The 17,585-nt window shown below is 40.8% G+C and overlaps 1 protein-coding gene across 1 annotated transcript; it reads right to left on the reverse strand.

Annotated features, from left to right (window-relative positions):
- Positions 1 to 1,942: 1,942 nt before the first annotated feature.
- On the reverse strand, positions 1,943 to 15,940 carry LOC145400473 (large ribosomal subunit protein uL11m-like). Its single transcript, XM_080272990.1, has 4 exons — positions 15,782 to 15,940; positions 12,847 to 13,036; positions 10,963 to 11,105; positions 1,943 to 2,173 (listed from the first exon to the last, which is right to left on the reverse strand). The coding sequence occupies exons 1-4, from the start codon at positions 15,914 to 15,916 to the stop codon at positions 2,054 to 2,056; spliced, it is 588 nt and encodes a 195-aa protein (XP_080129116.1). The 5' UTR covers positions 15,917 to 15,940; the 3' UTR covers positions 1,943 to 2,053.
- Positions 15,941 to 17,585: the final 1,645 nt, after the last annotated feature.

Raw genomic sequence — 17,585 nt, forward strand, 5'->3', positions numbered from 1 at the left:
GTATTTTTTGTATAATAAATATGTAACATTTATTTGATGGTTATCAATGTGCCTCATGACTCCTCTTTTGAACAGTTAAGGCCTAGGTACAAACAAAATATGTACTGTACCATCCATCCATCATCCAATCCTACACTGCCCCATAAGGACTGTAGGAGCCCAGGGGTAGGCAAGTTGGTCCTGATATTTAAGATAAGAGTGATCAGCCTCACTCATCCCTGAGTGGCATTACATGAGCAATAAACCCTAACCACCTCTTCGAAATAACCCTTTACTGGCTCAATTCGATTGGAGTGCCGTACTTAGGCTACCCACTGAACCACCGGGTGCCATAATTTGGCTATATGGTTACCACCCAGCAGAGTAAATGGCTTCTTGGTGTACAGGAAACCATTTGGCTTGTCACTCAGTGTAGTCACCCATAGGCAGAAGGAAGAAGGAAAGAATGAAGGAAAAACAGAAGAGGGAATGTAAAGTCATCCGTAGGCAGAAGGACGAGGAAAGAATGAAGTAAAAAAAGATAGAAGAGGAAGGAAGGAAAGAAGGAATGAGGAAAGGGAAGGGCAGACACCCGAAAGCAGCACTACATCAAGTGAGTGGATGGTGAGCACCCCCACCTACCACAAATCTAAATATTCATCTTAGAACATTATCAATTTTCATGATGGTACAGTTTTTGTGGCCTTCTGACTTGATTCAGTGCTTCAAATAGATACATAATCATTAATGCACATTCCTGGGGAGTAAAATAACTTTCTTTTATAGGATATCCTGTTATTCTGTGAGAACTTGTTACAGATACATAATAATTTTTTTTCCCTACTCCAAATACTTAGCTTGATTTTTGGTGAGCGAGTTTGTGGTAATTGATGCTATTTTCTTAGCTATTGTTGGGTTACCCTCACTTTATTATCTACATTCATAGTCAAGTTCATTAATATGAAGTGTAACTCACAGGACATTTCATGCACATGGAACCCACCCACTGTCCAGCCAATGGACTGCTGGGCCATGGCCAATTGGCCAATTTTTTGCTGTTAGGTTGCCATGAAGGACACCTTGGTGCAATATATTAAAAGTAAGTCAGTCACTGTGAAGGAGTGTGCCAGAAATCAGACATGTTAATGCAAGTTTTTCCATTAAAGATGGGCCTTACAGGTTGGCTGGAGAGGCTTAAGTCATTATTCTATATAAAAGAAAGAAGAACAAAGAATATGGATGGGGTAGGATGGTAGTGCATCGTGAGGATACAAGTATTGCATATGGGGGGGGGGGTAAAATGTTTTTTTCACTGCAATTTGTGTAACTTTATATTTTATTCAGGCTAAAACAAAAAGATTTTGTTCAACCGAGAGAAATCCTAGCAGTCAAGTACTTCAGAAAATATCTCAGGTACCTTTTTCTTTGCTATCAGTACAAAGCTAATCATCTTTGGGTAATGGCCAGACAATTTTGGTCAAATACAAGAAGCCCTAGCAGTCAAAGGATGAAATAATCATAAGGCATTACATGGTGGTGCACCTTTATTTCTCTACCAGAAGTATAGAGACCTGGGAATAAGTTACTCAGTACAAACAAGTTAGGCAATTATGACCAACCGCTTGATCCTGAGTGGCATTATGTGAATAACAGACCCAACACCCCTTGGATTTAAACCCTTTATGGGCCACATCTCCTTGAAGTGCTTTAACCTGCTAGACCACCAGGTATCTGTCAGTTACCTGCATATGATTACCACCTAATTTAATAAACTGCTTCCTACTTTACATGAAACAAATTGGCTTGTCACTCAGTGTTGTCACCTGACAGCAGCATTACATCGAGCACGTGGATGGTGAGTACCCCGACATTCCACCCCAACTTACTCTATGACAAAAAATTTAACTATACAAATATTGTACTTAGCTTTTAGCATATTTTATATATGCAGTGTACACAATATACAGTTTTGGAATACTGAAATTTCTATCAAATCACTGAACAGAACAAAAGTGACACTGTCAGGCATTACTGTCTATCATTACATACATCAGAGTAGTTATTCACTATTCCATTATTTTCTTAGTAACTTCGCTTCTTTCTTCTCCTGTAATTCTTTAAGCTGCTCCTCAATCACCAACTTACGTTCTTCAAGGAATTCTCCATATTCTTCGGGATCTAACACTCTTACTACCTGAAGAGGAAAAGAACTGTTAGTATGGCTGTGTTTTATCTGTCACCTGTGACACTGTCAGCTTTGTGATTCCATTTTTTTCTTGATGTGTCTACTACAGAATCCTTGACATTGTCTGTGCTTAAAAATGAAAGAGAAATATGGGGCAGAAGGAAGGATTATTTTGAAAAATTGATAAGGACAATTTGTAGTAGGTAGGGGCACTCACCATCCACTCACTCGATGTAGTGCTGCTCTCGGGTGTCTGCCCTTTCCTCTCCTCCCTCTTTTCCTTCCTTCCTCTTCTGTCTTTCTTTACTTCATTCTTTCCTCATCCTTCTGCATATGGGTGACTTTACACTCCCTCTTTTGTCTTTCTTCCTTCATTCTTTCTTGTTCCTTCTGCCAATGGGCGACTCTACACTAAGTGGCATGCCGAATGGCTTCCTGTACACCAAGAAACCATTTCCTATGCTGGGTGGTAACCATATAACCAAATTATGGCACCTGGCGGTTTAGTCAGTACTTGCAGCGCTCCAACTGGATTGAGACAGTAAAGGTTTATATCCATGGGGTAGTTGGGGTTTACTGCTCACATAATGCCACTCAGGGATGAGTGAGGCTGGTCACTCTTATCTTAAATGTCAGGACCAACTTGCCTAGCCCCAGGCTCCTATGTTCCTCATGGGGCACCGTAGGATTGGATGATGGATGGATGGATGGGTAAGGACAATGACAGATGCAGAGCATTAACAACTTTTCTAAAGAGGCTTGAGTCAAGGCTTTTCATCTCATCAACTCCCAGTCTCTTACTTACTCCAAGCTTTTTTTTCCCCCCTTCATTGCAGTATTATACCTTTCTTCTTGTATTATTGCAAAATCAGTGGCCACTCTTTTGGAACTGTCTGCTTGAATCCCTCCCCTACTGTGGTGGCCACACAGAATCTATCTATATACATGCTCTCACTTCTTTTCTTTGCAACTCCTGGATGCCAGAGTTAACCTATAGACAGGTATACTGATGCCACCATGCCCAGCCTCCTGCAAACCTAGTCTCCTGCTGGATGTGTACTCACCTGATGCATTCATAGGGACTGTACTAACAGCATAGTTTAAGCACTAATAGCACTAACAGCACAAACAAGCAGCATGGAGGTTCATCACTAAGTGTCCAAGGCCAACGTATGAACACATGTTGGAGCCTTTACAAACGATACAATATAATATTATATGATATGAACACGTAGTTTTCAGATTTTTTTATATGACTATACACATCGCCAATGATATAAAATTATTAAAGTATATTCCCAATGCCTTGTCAGCAGAAACTATGGCAGGATACATAGAAAAAACATAATGAAATAGGCTATGTCATTTTGTATAAGGGAGGTTCTGGGGCAAAATTTCTTATTAAAATAATACTCCTGTACTGTACCTTGAATTTCCTAACATATTAGGTTACATAGTTTTAAAGCAACTCTAATAAGACTGCTAAAGAAAATTACTAGAAAATAAATGAATTCTTAACCCTTTGAGATTGCTGACAATTTTGATCATCATTTCAAATCCAACCTCAGAGATTCCGATGACCCTTTTGATCGTCATTTTAAGAAACTCTTGTAAAATATTCACCATACATTGCATTTACGTGTCATAACAAAGAGGCTTGAACCTGATGTCACGGAATGGTTGCTCTATGTGTGGAAGGTACTGCACAGCTGGTCTGACTCATGGCTTTGTTTCTTTATCACTTTATTCTTAGTGAATATTATTCTACGGCGAGGTATAAAATTTTTGTTTTTTGCCTAAATTCAACTCATTCCTTTACCCTTTTTTTTCTTTGTTTTCCTTTTTTAAGCATACTACAGTTAAGTACAACTATTCAGCTTCAAAATAACACCACAACCAGCATCCTATCATAAAAAGTGTATTTACACTGACCAATCAAAGAAAAAAATTGCTAAACGAATATGCAGCAGACACTAAAATAAAATTGCGCATCTCTTTCCTTTTGTTTTACCACGCAATGAAATGCAAAAATTACCATAATCTATACATCATTGTAAAGGTAATTTACTGTAGTTTTGCACGGTTTAAACCATATTTACATATCTTTATTACTTATTTTTTGCCAAATATTTTTCTATGGTAAGGTATGAAACTTGGTTTTCGCCTAATTTCAACTCGTCATTTTGACATTTTATTTTCTTTGTTCTCCTTTTCTGAACATACTACAATAAAGGACAACTATTCAGCTTTAAAATGACACCACAACCAACATTCTATCATGAAAAGTGCATTTACACAGAGGGATCAAAGAAAAATATTGCGCCGCGAAGATGTGGGTCAGCGTGAGAGTGGCCGACTCTAGCACAGACATAATGTGCCCGGCCATGAAACCTGATAGAGTTTACTACAGTCATCATTCAGCATGGTCCTTCAGCAAAGCAACTTTATTTGCAATCTACAATAAATGGTTGCTAAAAGATCACACATTGCCTATGTGAAAAATTTTCATTAAATGATGAAAACATGACAGATTATTAATAAAATCCCTGTCTTTATTAACACTTACTAACAAGCAAAATAAATAGTAACAGACTGTTCCCTAGACAAGGTTCAGCAAGCATGGGTCACTCAATCAGTGGGCCTAAGTAGCCAAATTATGCAACCAATAGAACTACCTTTTATTTTTTGTTGCACAGGCCTCTTCTTTTTTCATTTTCAGAAACTTCTCTGATTTTTCTTCTCTTCCTTTCAAATGAAAATCTATGAACAAAAACAATGCTTTACTTCCTCTGTTGCTATAAAGAGGCACTCACCACTTCATCCACATTTTTCTTAGTACGAAGTACCATATTTAGTGTGGTTTGCTGTTGTTCAGCAACATCACATGCTCACTATCTACACTCTATTCTCGCTCTAAACACAACTGGTCAGTGCTTGAACTGTCTTACTTAGGTTGTCCTTCGCATTGCCTTAAACTTCCAGTCCACTCATTCAATCCCACAGGCAATTGCAGACAACCAGCCACTACAGTCAGCATCCATTTAACAGACTTCTCCAGAAACCACAAGTAAAAAGAGTTGTAGGCTATCTAAAGGGATTTTCAGTTCTCCCTACTCACACCTCGCTTACTCATATGACAATGTTTTTGCTACATTTAACATTATCTGGATTAATTTTGGTATTGTGTAGCATTAGGTGATAGTTTTTTTTTTTTTTTTAAATACTTGTAACACTACTAAGATAGCAGCCTATCCATTTCTTTAATATTAAGTATAATTCACTGCTACACCTAGCAATCTGTTCATACTTCTGACTCTTACCTTATGCAACCTCTTGGACAGGCTCAGGTTTCAAATAGACTGGGCAGCCTCTGTTCTTCTCATTTACAATTTACTGTACATCTAAGCTGCATACCTTTTTCTACCAATTCAGTGCTTGCCTCACCATGTCCTTCCTCTCATTGCATTTACAGATACTTAAATAAAATCCACTCTCAACCAGGGAAGTGCCCAATATCTGATTACTATCCAGTTCTGTGGCATATCCAGCACTTTTTTTTTTATATCAAGTATCTGACCAGTTATCATGATTATCTGGCCAGATATCTGGCAGTTTATTTATATTCATACGGTAAGAAAAAAAAAGTATACAAGAAAGACAGATATGGAGGCTCACGAGGCGAGAGAATTGACAAGGGATCCACCGTTTTCGTTTTCGTTTTTAAAGGCTCCAACATGCTTGCATGTGTCAGCCTTGGTCACCTAATGGCGGCTCTCCACGCTGCACGATCCATTGCAGCCTCCCTGTTCAGTCCCTTAACCCTAAGGTCACACTTAATGACCTCGTCCCATGTCTTTCTCGGTCTACCCCTCATAACCCCACCCCCAATATTAACACTTCTCACCTTCCTCACCCAATTATCATCCCCCATCCTCTCCACATGTCCAAACCACCTCAATCTACCTCTCCTCATCACAACACCAATACACTCCAGTCCCATCCTACCTCTCAACTCTTCCATTGTAAACCCAGCCCCTCCAGGCCTTGGACGCCTTGGAGGACGCACTGCACATCCACCTAATCATTGTCATTTCTGTACGTCTGAGCCGGCGAATGTCTTCCTCCTTCACTGCCCAGGTCTCACTGCCATACAGCATTACACTCCTAAAACATGCTGCATACAAAGACCCTTTAGCACGTAGGGAGAGCCCTCTCAATGTCAGGAGAGGCAAGAGCTCCCTGAACTTCTTCCAACCACTTCTCACCCTAGCCACAGAGCTAGCTCCAGCCCCACCTGCAGCACACAACATGTCTCCCAAATAACAAAACTCTTCCACACACTCAAGAGATTCACCAGCAAGTTCAATTCTTTCACGGCTGACGATCTCCAACTGCTCACCCCAGCACGCCGTACACATAAAATCAGCATTATCTCGCAGTCTACCTCTGATACCACTACATCTCTCATGCACCCATTTATCACACACACCGCACAAGATGGAATTACTTCCCACGCCCTTGTGGCAAACTGCACATGGCCACTCTCCCTCGTCTTTGACAGTACCGCCACCAACCCTAGATATCATCACTTTTGTTTTATCTGCATTTACCCTTAAACCCTTTTGCCCCATACCATCTCTCCACTTCCTAAACCTTTCCTCCGCCTCCCTTTCATTCTCTGCAATCAACACCAAATCATCAGCATACAACAACTCCGACGGGAGTCCGTTTCTAAAGTCACGTGAAAGGGCTTCAAGTACCATGATAAACAACAAGGGACTCAAGACTGACCCCTGATGCACACCAACATTCACGGAAAACTCATCACTCAAATCTCCATTCACTCTCACCTGGGTGTGAGCACCCACATACAGGGCCATAACCACCCTAACCAGCCACTCCTCCAAGCCAAGCTTTCTCATTGCCCACTTCACCACCTCTCTAGGGACTCTGTCAAAGGCCTTTTCCAAATCAACAAAAACAAAATAAAGATCCCTTCTCCTACCAACATATTTTTCCTGAAGCTGTCGAACAATGAATATGGCATCAGTGGTCCCCCTACCTGGCATAAACCCAAACTGCATCTCATCAATATTCACTCTTTCTCTAATCATACCTTCTAAAACTCTCTCTCCAATACCTTCATTATCTGATCTAAAAGCTTTATACCTCTATAATTTCCTCTTTCCAGGGCATCACCCTTCCCTTTATACACATTTACAATTACACTCTTCAGCCAATCATCTGGGACAACACACTCATAAATAATCCTATTTATCAGGTCAGTGACTAAACTCACCCCTATATCGCCTGAGGCCTTCAACATTTCGGCAGTCAACCCAGACACACCTGCTGCCTTCCCCACCCTCATCCTGCCTATTGCCTCACTCACAGTAGCAGCATCAATCAAAGGCCAAGGGCCAGACACTGGATCTGCTGGCTCCAAACCTTCTCTGTCCCAGTCAAACTCCTCATTCAACAACCGGTTATAATGCTCTCTCCATGCATCTTTAATATCCTCACCGTTCACCACTACCCTTCCTTCATCATTCTTCACACACTGCTCACCTATGATATCCCGATTATCCCTCTTCACCTGACCTGCCACCCTAAATATATTTTTCCTTTCCCCATGATTTAGGTTATCAAGTAATTGTCTCTGTGACTCAGACTTTGCCCTGTATACCTCTCTCCTAGCCCTACGCTTGGCAGCCAAATATTCCTCTTTGCTACCACCCTTCTTCCATTCCTGGAAAAGCCTTCTATTCTCCTTAATTGCAGCTTCTACACCCTCATCACACCACCAAGTTACTTTATGTCTTGGTGGTCCTCTTGTCCAGCCGCATGTTACATCAGTAACTCTCAAGAAATTGTTCTTGAGGGCTCTGTACTGTTCATTAACGCCTCTGTCTACAGCTCCCTGTTCAGCCACCACTCTCCTAAACTCGCTATAGAAGGCATCCCTTACTACTTGGTTTTTCAGCTTCCATATTTTCCTCCTAGGTACATAAGTCCTCTTTTTCATCACTTGTTCTTTAAGCACCATATCACAAATCAATAGTTTGTGCTGCTGCACACACTCCTCCCTTCCTATAACTTTAACATCCCTCACTAACCTCCTATCGGCCCTCCTAACCAGAAAATAATCTATCTGACTGCTATTTCCCCCAGACTCATACGTAATTAACCTACTGTCTCTTTTCCTAAAATATGTGTTGCACACAATCATGTCCGTTGCCTCCCCAAACCCGAGTATCCTTTCCCCTTCTGCATTCCTTAGACCATATGCACATCCTCCATGCACTCCTTCATAACCTTGTGCTGCCTCTCCTACATGACCATTTAAGTCCCCTCCCAAAATCACTATCTCATCATCCCGCATACCACCCACTACACGTATTAAATCATCCCAAAATCTATCTTTCTCTGATTCATCCAATCCTGCCTGTGGAGCATATGCCGATATAATCACAGCTATCTTTCTTCCCAACAGAATTTTCACTACCAATATCCTATTGCTTACTCTCAAAACATTCATAACATATTCCACCCATTTCTCCGCAACCATCACACCAACACCTCCATATCCGTCTGTCCCCCCCTGCCAAAACAACTTATAGCAACAGTCCTTCCCAACAATCTTTCTGGCTGATCCACCCCTGTACCGGACTTCCTGCAAATACGCCACATCCACCCACCTCCTACTGAATGCCTCACCGACTTCCCCTGCTCTTCCCCTCAAACTTCCCACATTCCATGAACCCACCCCCATCCCCATGGGTGATTACTGTCCTCAGGCTTGCTTTGAAACCTTTTTTGTTTTGTCATCTTCAGTATTAATAAATGGGGACAGACACAGCACAGGTCCCACTCACTGCACAATCCCAGGTCCAGGCAATGGATCTGGGACCCCTAGCCCACCAGCTTCCCAGTGGCTGTGGTAGTGGCCTCATGGCACCCTGCCAGGACAGCTGCAGGGACACCCTCCAAGCGCGTCTTGGCACTGCAACTATCCCGCCATTATACACCCACTGATAGGGCAGCCTCCTGGGGCGCTACTTCCAGGTTCGGGCCCCTCTCTATTGGGCGGAAGCGGCAGCCTGGGAACCGCAATGCCCTGTACCCTCTAGCACAGGCCCGAGCCCCATCTCGCCCTGGACCCATGATCTATGCCGGCGGAACCCCCGCCACGCCTCCCCCCAGAAGTCCGCCACTAGGTAGCGGGGGCAAAGTTTTCTGGCTGCATGCCCTTGCTGGCGCCAACCCCTGTAACGTAGTGGGATACGTTGTGTGAATTGTAAAGTGCATGTGGTGTAGTGCATAGACAGTTAGAGGAAATGTTTGGGAGAGTATGCTGGTCTACTCTCCATGTTACTGTCACACTGAAAAGGTCAGCAAAGGGGGATGGTTAGATAGCTAGTGAAACAGGAGCTCCAGCTCTCCCTATCACCAGCATTCCCATTCCCCTCGGGAGTACTACCCTGTTCTGCCTGTGCTACGGCCTCCTCCTCCTGGATAAATTCTATACAGAGAAGTCCATGACAAGGGTTTGGCATCCCATTTTTAACTTGGCAGGCATCGAACTGACTTTGATAGGTAACTGAAGGTACATGTGGAAGATGTGCCTATGAGGTGGAAAGGGCATTCTGGGAACTTGAATGGCAAGCAAATAAGTCTGTGGCCCACTTCATTATTTTTTTTTTAAATAACAGAATAGAGAAAGGAAAAACAAATGAATAAAAATAATAAATATATAAATAAGCCATACATGAGATTACTGGTGTCCTCCATGCATTAAAAAATCTGTAAAAGTTGGACTTGAACAGCTGTGGGTTGAAGTTTGGGGGAAACAACTCTGGAGAAGCAAGTTCCAAAAAGATGAAGGTCGGGTAATAAAAGGATTCTGATAGGCAGAAGTTCTGCAATATGGCTGTGTGACATTCCAGTCAGGAGCACTACCAGATGCCCATGCAGCACGGGGGAAGGCATGGAGAGATGGCACAATGGATGCAGCTTCGTCTGAGCATTTGTCATAAAAGTATCTATAAAATAATGCATGGGAGGCAACATTCCTTCTTACTTGTTGGGGCAGTAATTTATTTGTAATAGCAGGGTTATTAATAATTCTAATGGCTTTGTTCTGGATTTTGTCTAGTTGTTTTAGTGCAACCTCTCCACATCCATTCCACAAAGGTGTGCAATATTTCAGCTGAGAGCACACATGACTCTTATAAATTACTGTATTGTTAACTGATGCATGCTGTTGACTGGTTCTCCTGCTATCATGTTTTTTTTTTTTTTTTCCCTTACTTCAGCCCACCCACAGGGTGGGAAACAAACATGCAGAATGATGATGTTGATGATGACAGCAATAAAAGTTAAGAAATAATAATACTACAGAACATTCTTGCCAAAGATCTTATATAAAAAAAAAAAAAAAGTAAATGGTGTTCTCTGACATTAAAGGTCACTGAAAAGTTCTGATATACTGTATTACTTGTACATCTCTGAGCATCTATGATCACTAGTCTGCACTGAGGTAACTATAAATCAGTGCACTGCCGTTGCTGTGTGGTTATTTGCACTGTTCTGAACCATTTCTTTCTCCTTACAAAAATTATTTAGAAAAAAAAATGTTTACCTACTGAAGGCTTGTGCCTAATTATCAAAAAGCACAACATTATAATTTAACATTCCTCGAATTTCCCTCACATAATATTTATTTACTTTCAGGGTGATGATATCAAAGAAATTACCGGGTATTTAGAAAAAAAAAAAAAACAATGTGGATAACTTACCTCAATTCCACATGAATGAGCTATCCCAATCATCATCTCACATATCTGTTTGAGAGGAGTTAGCTGTAACGGTGGGTCCTGGCTTTTAATTTTTGCTATTTCATAAATATGTTTCAGCGTAACCCTCCCACATGTTTCAATACCTGCAGACAAAATACCATCATCAACCTCAAGACTGAATCACAGGTTTCAATCAGCAAAACAACAACAGCAACATGAACTACTACCTACCTCTTCCATGGATTTACAGTAGATATATTACAGCATACTACACTATAACAAACTTTCACAACTGGGAAATTCTCCCAAATAGCAATATTTCATCCTCTCTTTCTCTTTTGGCTAGACTTACAGTAACAATCACAGCAGCCTATCCTTTATTACCTCTATGGAGACCCTAAAATGCCCAAGCTGTTTAAGAGTTTAAACCTTCATATAACGCTTGTCAGCGAGCAATTATGAGTGACAAACATTTTAGCTACACTACTAAAAAACCACAAGGAATTATCTTAATGAAAAACTTATTCAACAAAACTGTCTCAAATTCCTCCACTGTAATGATGTATTTTTTATTTTATTCAGGCTACCACCAGATGAGCTTTATCAAGATAGGAGACCTGCTTTGTCACAGAGTTACTGAAGGCTACATCTTACCCCTACTAGTTCTAAGTCTCTCCCACATTTAATAAAACCATATAGACACACAAAAAAAAAAATGTTGATGGGTTAAAGTACTAGCTTGTATGTCACAGACCTGAAAGACTTTTCAATGCCTTGCCTCGTGGATTCTTTAGGCGTTCACATTTTCCCTCTAACCCTATTAACTGATCAGATTTTTAGGAGGGTTGGCATTACCGAACATGTGTGCCATCTTGTGATTTTCTATGCCAAGTAGCATTATTTGTCTTGTTGTAACTTGTTTTTGAGCTTGGATTACCACCAAGAAGAACTCCTAGTACTTCCCATGATGGTGCTGAAATTCCCAGCAAGGACAGAAAATCCTGATGTATGAGATGAAAGTTATTACTGTAAGAGGTACTGGGAGATACTGAACAGAGTAGGGGGGAGGATGATTCAATGATATATTGCTAAACATATATCTGTTTTGCATTAACAAACAGTAAGGAAATAAACAAAAGTTTGCAGCTAAATGTACTGTACTCTATGTTTACTCAGCCTACTCCCTTTTTACAGCCTTACTTTTTTTTTTAACTCTAGGTTTTAGTTTCCTTTCCTCTATATCACAGTCTTTCTAGAATTATTTTCAGGACCCTGCAAATATACTGAATCAATTGGTTTACTTTTGTTGGAAAAAGTTGGGTAGACATGGATTCTGATGTCAAATCCAGGAGTACACGATCATGTAAATTATCACCGCATATTAGTTACTGTATTAACAATCGCCTCTTGCAACTTCCTCTCACAGACATAGTTTTACTTTGTGTCATGACTGGGAGAGAGAAGGCTTCACATACAGTACTTCTTGCATATGCAGCAATATATGTGTACTGTAATGATCTGATATTAATAACAGCTGATATGACTGAAGTTTAGAGGGTCCTGTGAGGCCTCACCCCAAATAAATTTACACATTATCATTTAGTCTGGCTTTTGCAGACTTCCCTTAAGCCCAACTTTCTCCAAGTTTCACAGTAGTATACATGAAAATTCAAATAAGCTCTGAATTCTCCCAAGCTACACAGAAGTGCAGCATCCATTCATCCTTCATCCAATTCTTTACTGCCCCAACAGGAGCACTGGGATCAACTCCAGAAATTAGTCTCTACAGGTAACCCACCAAACACTATATATTGGTACAATCAAACATGGAATCACCTGAAATCTCACTCAAAAATGAACTATAATGGAATCATGTAGACTTACCAGGTTCCATGGCTCCCCTCTGGACACCAGCTGCCTGTCTGAGAAAGAATGTTGCAGGTGGGTTATGAATAACCAAGTCATACGATCTATCAGACTTCACAGTTATCCTACAAGGGAGAGGAACACCATCTATATAGTTGGCAGTGCGTGCATTGAAGTCTTTGCAGAATGAAGCTATGTTTATCCCATGCTGTAAAAGAAAACACATACAACAGGTTGGGCCATGTTGGCAAAAATAGAGAACGTAAGCACCTTGGAAATTTGCTGAATGATACAAGATTTTAGTTTCTTTATGAAAACAAAGACTAAATAATACAGAATTGGGATTAATACCTTTATAAATTTACATACATACTGCATAGTAGCAATATAAGTAAAATCCATGTAATACAAAATGTTGCAAGTACAGGTCATCCCCACTATAACAATGAGATGCATTTGGGAAAAACCACTGTTGAGTCGGGGTATCATTAAAAGGGGACGTCATGACATAGAAAGTATAGGGATGCATTTGGGAGCCTTTGAATTCCCCCCCCTCCCCCCAGCGAAGTCCAAAACCCACCAAAATGAGTCCAATGACAAGTTTATAGCTCATCTATACCCCCAAACAGCTTTAAAAATAAGCTAAACTAAACCTAAAAGCAGTTTGTAACTCACCTAAACCCATAAATAAAATCTGAAAATCATCAAAAATAAGTCTGGAAAAAATCAAACTTAGTAAACTGTACCCAAAAATGACAGTGTTCACCCCACCTATGACTAAGACACATTAATCTAAGTCAAAACACAGTTTTTAAACCAACATAAACACAAAATTTAAGTCTAAAATATCATCAAATGGATTTTTTAAAAATCACACGACCAGGGACTGGCCATCGTTAGGCATGGGAGGATGTTAATTTTTTTACATCACTAAGGCAGGGTATTGCATAAAGAGGGATTGTATAGCAGGGTATACTTGTATTGTTGTTACGTTTATGGAAATCTGCTCATTAAGTGAATCCTTGTATAATGCAGTACATAACCTATGGGAAAAGGAGGATTCAGTGTCTGACCACCACCAGCTTACACCCATAATGCTGTGTGATGCAATTTTAAACAAGAATCAAGTTAGTTACTGGATACAAAAAACACATATGCAAAATTAACACATTACCTATAATAATGCACATCCACTATATGGAAACATAAAAAGATCCCCAAGAAATGCCATTGGAATAGACACCACATCCACAAACTCCAAACTCTGGCCAGTGACTGCGTATAACTTCCATGGTAAACACAAAGTGCAGTAACCTTGAATAATGGGCAAGTCAACCAAGCAGTATTAATCTGAAAAGACTAGTGACAGTTCACAAGAACTCACATAATTATCTTACCTAACTTCCTAAACCAACACATAAACTCATCAAACGCTGTAAGAGCTGAAGTTTTCTAACCCCATGTCCATTAGCTCATAAATATCAATCATAAAACCCTTTTCACACTCAATGCACTACATGTGAAACTCAAGAATTTTGCTTCTCCTTAATCATTACAATGTACATCCCCAACAATTCGCAGGAGTTAATCTATGAAACTGTTTATTACATTGGCAAGAAGTAATCATGCAACTAAGGCAGAAGAGGAAGGGAAAGGGGACCTGCAAGGTCAGGGAGCAGCCTAAACTGGCTCCTCAAAATTGCAAGGCATTCTGTAACTGGCTGAACAAAGGACTATATCCAGGAAAAGGGGATGATGGGACATAGATGCAACATATACTGCTCCTCCATGCACCTCAAGGAACAACAACAGCCAGGCTGAGATGTGGACACCATCCAGCCCTCTTAAACCACCAGAAGAGGCTGGATGACTCCATCGCTGATGCCTGTCCAGGATGCAACACAGCACCCCATACTATTAGGCACATTATGGAAGACTGTATTGCACACAATCACCTACGCCAACAACACAACATACACTCTTTGAGAGCTCTGTGGGAAAGCCTGGTCTCGGCCATGGCCTTCCTAAGGGACTCAAGGCTGTTCAGCCAGACTGCCTAGGGAACAACTACTACTACTACTACTACAACAGCAGGAGGGGTGTGGAAATCTGAATGTGGTATGGGTATTCGCCACTTCTCAAGAAACCTCACACCCTACCATAACCAGAGATTTCAAGACTGGATACCCTTGTTAACTTATAGCTAGGCCTTACAACCTTACTGTAAGGACCAAAATGATGTACAGACATAAACAAAAGAATCTTTGAAAAATCTGAAGTAAATGCAACAGAAAAATTGAACCATCTGAAACACACTAGTTGAGATTGGGTTTTCACTGTATTTTGTCAGATGTAAGTGCTCTTTAGACAGAAATGAGAATATTGTTGTTTCTTTGACTGTGCAGTATATTCATTCTGACATGACAAAGGAGCACTTGGGGAAGAAGTTGCAAAAAAATCGTAAACTATGATAACCCATTCACTGTAATGATGTCTTTTTTGTTACAACCCTGATGTCTCCAGCCAATTATATTCAGCTTACAAAAGGCCTCTTGGGCTGAAGGAGTTGGACAGTGTCTTCATTTACCCATCTATAAAGGGGTTCTCTTTGAATAAATAAAACTGTCTGGCAACAGCAAGACAAAACAGCTGCTGCCACAAAACACTTACAAAGTTTACACCTCCATCAAGGGAGCACCACTGCCCCTAATGAACTTGTCTTTCACCGTTCTTTTCCAAATATCTAATCACTTGTTCCTCCGATGGTCCTCAATCATTTCTCCAAATTTGATGTGATTCCATCCAATACTATAATTTTCCATACCGGTACGTTTCTAAGAGACATACTGGTACAGATAAACAGAGTGAAAAACATAACTTCCTTCATGGAGGTTATATAGTTGTACTAAAGGGATTAATAACAAAACTTATATTAAAAATAAAAAATACTAACCTGGCCAAGCTGAGGTCCAAGGGGTGGGCCTGGAACAGCCATGCCTGCAGGGATATTAGTGCGGATGAAGTTGCCATGGTTCACTTTTTCAACCATCTTCTTCATTGTACGCATCTTCGATCCTGCCCTCGACATTGTTTCTGCTGTTACTTACACAATGAACCTGTGTGAAGATGAGACAATGTAATAGAATACAATTCAATTAAAGCAACATGTGTCTTTGCTTATATTTGGTTACCATTGTCCCTTGAAGGTACTACTCTGACAGTGGTGTGGAGCTAAAAACCTTAAGACTGGATTTGCACAACACTTCTAATATGGAACTCAGCCATATTTACATGGAGTCAGGCTGAGACTACCATACTACACATAGGCCTACACATCTCTTCTACTGTATTAAATACACAGGGCTGGCCTCAGGAGATGCAGGGCCCAACTGGGAACATTTTTGGTGAGACTCCCAGGTTAACAGCCAAGGCCTGTAGAATCGCAGATATAAAGTCTATTACAGTACAGACTTTATATCTCTATGGTAGAAAGGAAAGAAGTCAAAATGTGCCCTTAAAAACTGCATGAGAATTAATGGATCAAATAGATCTAAGGTACATTTTAATATAAAATTGCATACATGTAAGCCTACATGTAAATAAGTGTGGCGTTTGTAGCTTGGAGGATCCGTGTGTTTAAAGTAAACAAACTCTCGCATTTTCATGCAAGACCTTGTGGCCCTAGGTCCCATACATTCCTCAGGAAATGCCCTGTCCGAACCATGACCGCTCTCCCTACCCTAACTTCCTAGTGCGGGGAAGCAACTGGTCCAATTGGCTTAAAGTTGGCCCTATGACTTCAATCTGTTCTTTGGGACTAACCTCAGCCTTGAATAGTAAATGACCTATGAGAATGAAAACTACAGTCATTCACACCCGGGGCCCTAGGTGCATCAAAGACAATAAGGGCAAAAGGACATTAAAAAATATGCCCAAGCAGGCTACTTGTTTGTGGCATTCCAGTGATTCTGGAGCTAAGTTACATGATATCCAGTACCACTGTTCAGTGCATCAACAGGTGAAAAAATGTTTACATATACCGTACCATATGTGTATACATGCATGGCCAAGGCCTTCAAAAATGACTGTGCAATACACTGTGTAACACTGGCACTTTATAGTCAGATTCCATGGACTAGGCCTATCTGGTGTGCATATTCAAGATGAAGCATAACCTGTGTTGTTACATAATCATGATGCTTTAAAACCCTTCAGAAATAAGGCTATAATCAGATTATATAAGACTGGCTGTTTTCTTGTTGCTGTGCTACCCCAGTTAGTCTGCTCAAGCAAACTCATCAACCACAGGCAAGCAAATGACCTTGCACAGTCATCCCATGCAGTGAACTGGTTCCCATGTAACTGACGGCACCTCACCACAAGGCACAGAGATTAGTGTGCAGGTCTGATTCCTGGGTGCATGCCACATGTGCATCTCTCCACACAGTTAACAGGGACACCATATCAGGCTCCACATCACCCTGTCATTTGGATATATGGTTACCTATAAGCACAGTTACATTATTTTCCTGAGTTACATGAATCTATTTGGTTCGTCATTCAGTGCTGGGCCACCTACAGTGAAAAGAAAAGTAATATAAAGTGAAATAAAGGATGGAAGAAAAAGGAAGAGAGGAGGGCAGACAGAAAAAGAATGACAGACATGAGGAAGTGGGCTGCACTACATCGTGAGTGGATGATGAGCATCCCTGCCTACCACAAACGGGGTGAGTAAAATCATAATACTGATTTAATGT

Source organism: Coenobita brevimanus, chromosome 52 (genome assembly GCF_032717465.1).
Source record: "Coenobita brevimanus isolate Jiangsu-jjx chromosome 52, ASM3271746v2, whole genome shotgun sequence".
Classification (NCBI taxonomy): Eukaryota; Metazoa; Arthropoda; class Malacostraca; order Decapoda; family Coenobitidae; genus Coenobita; species Coenobita brevimanus.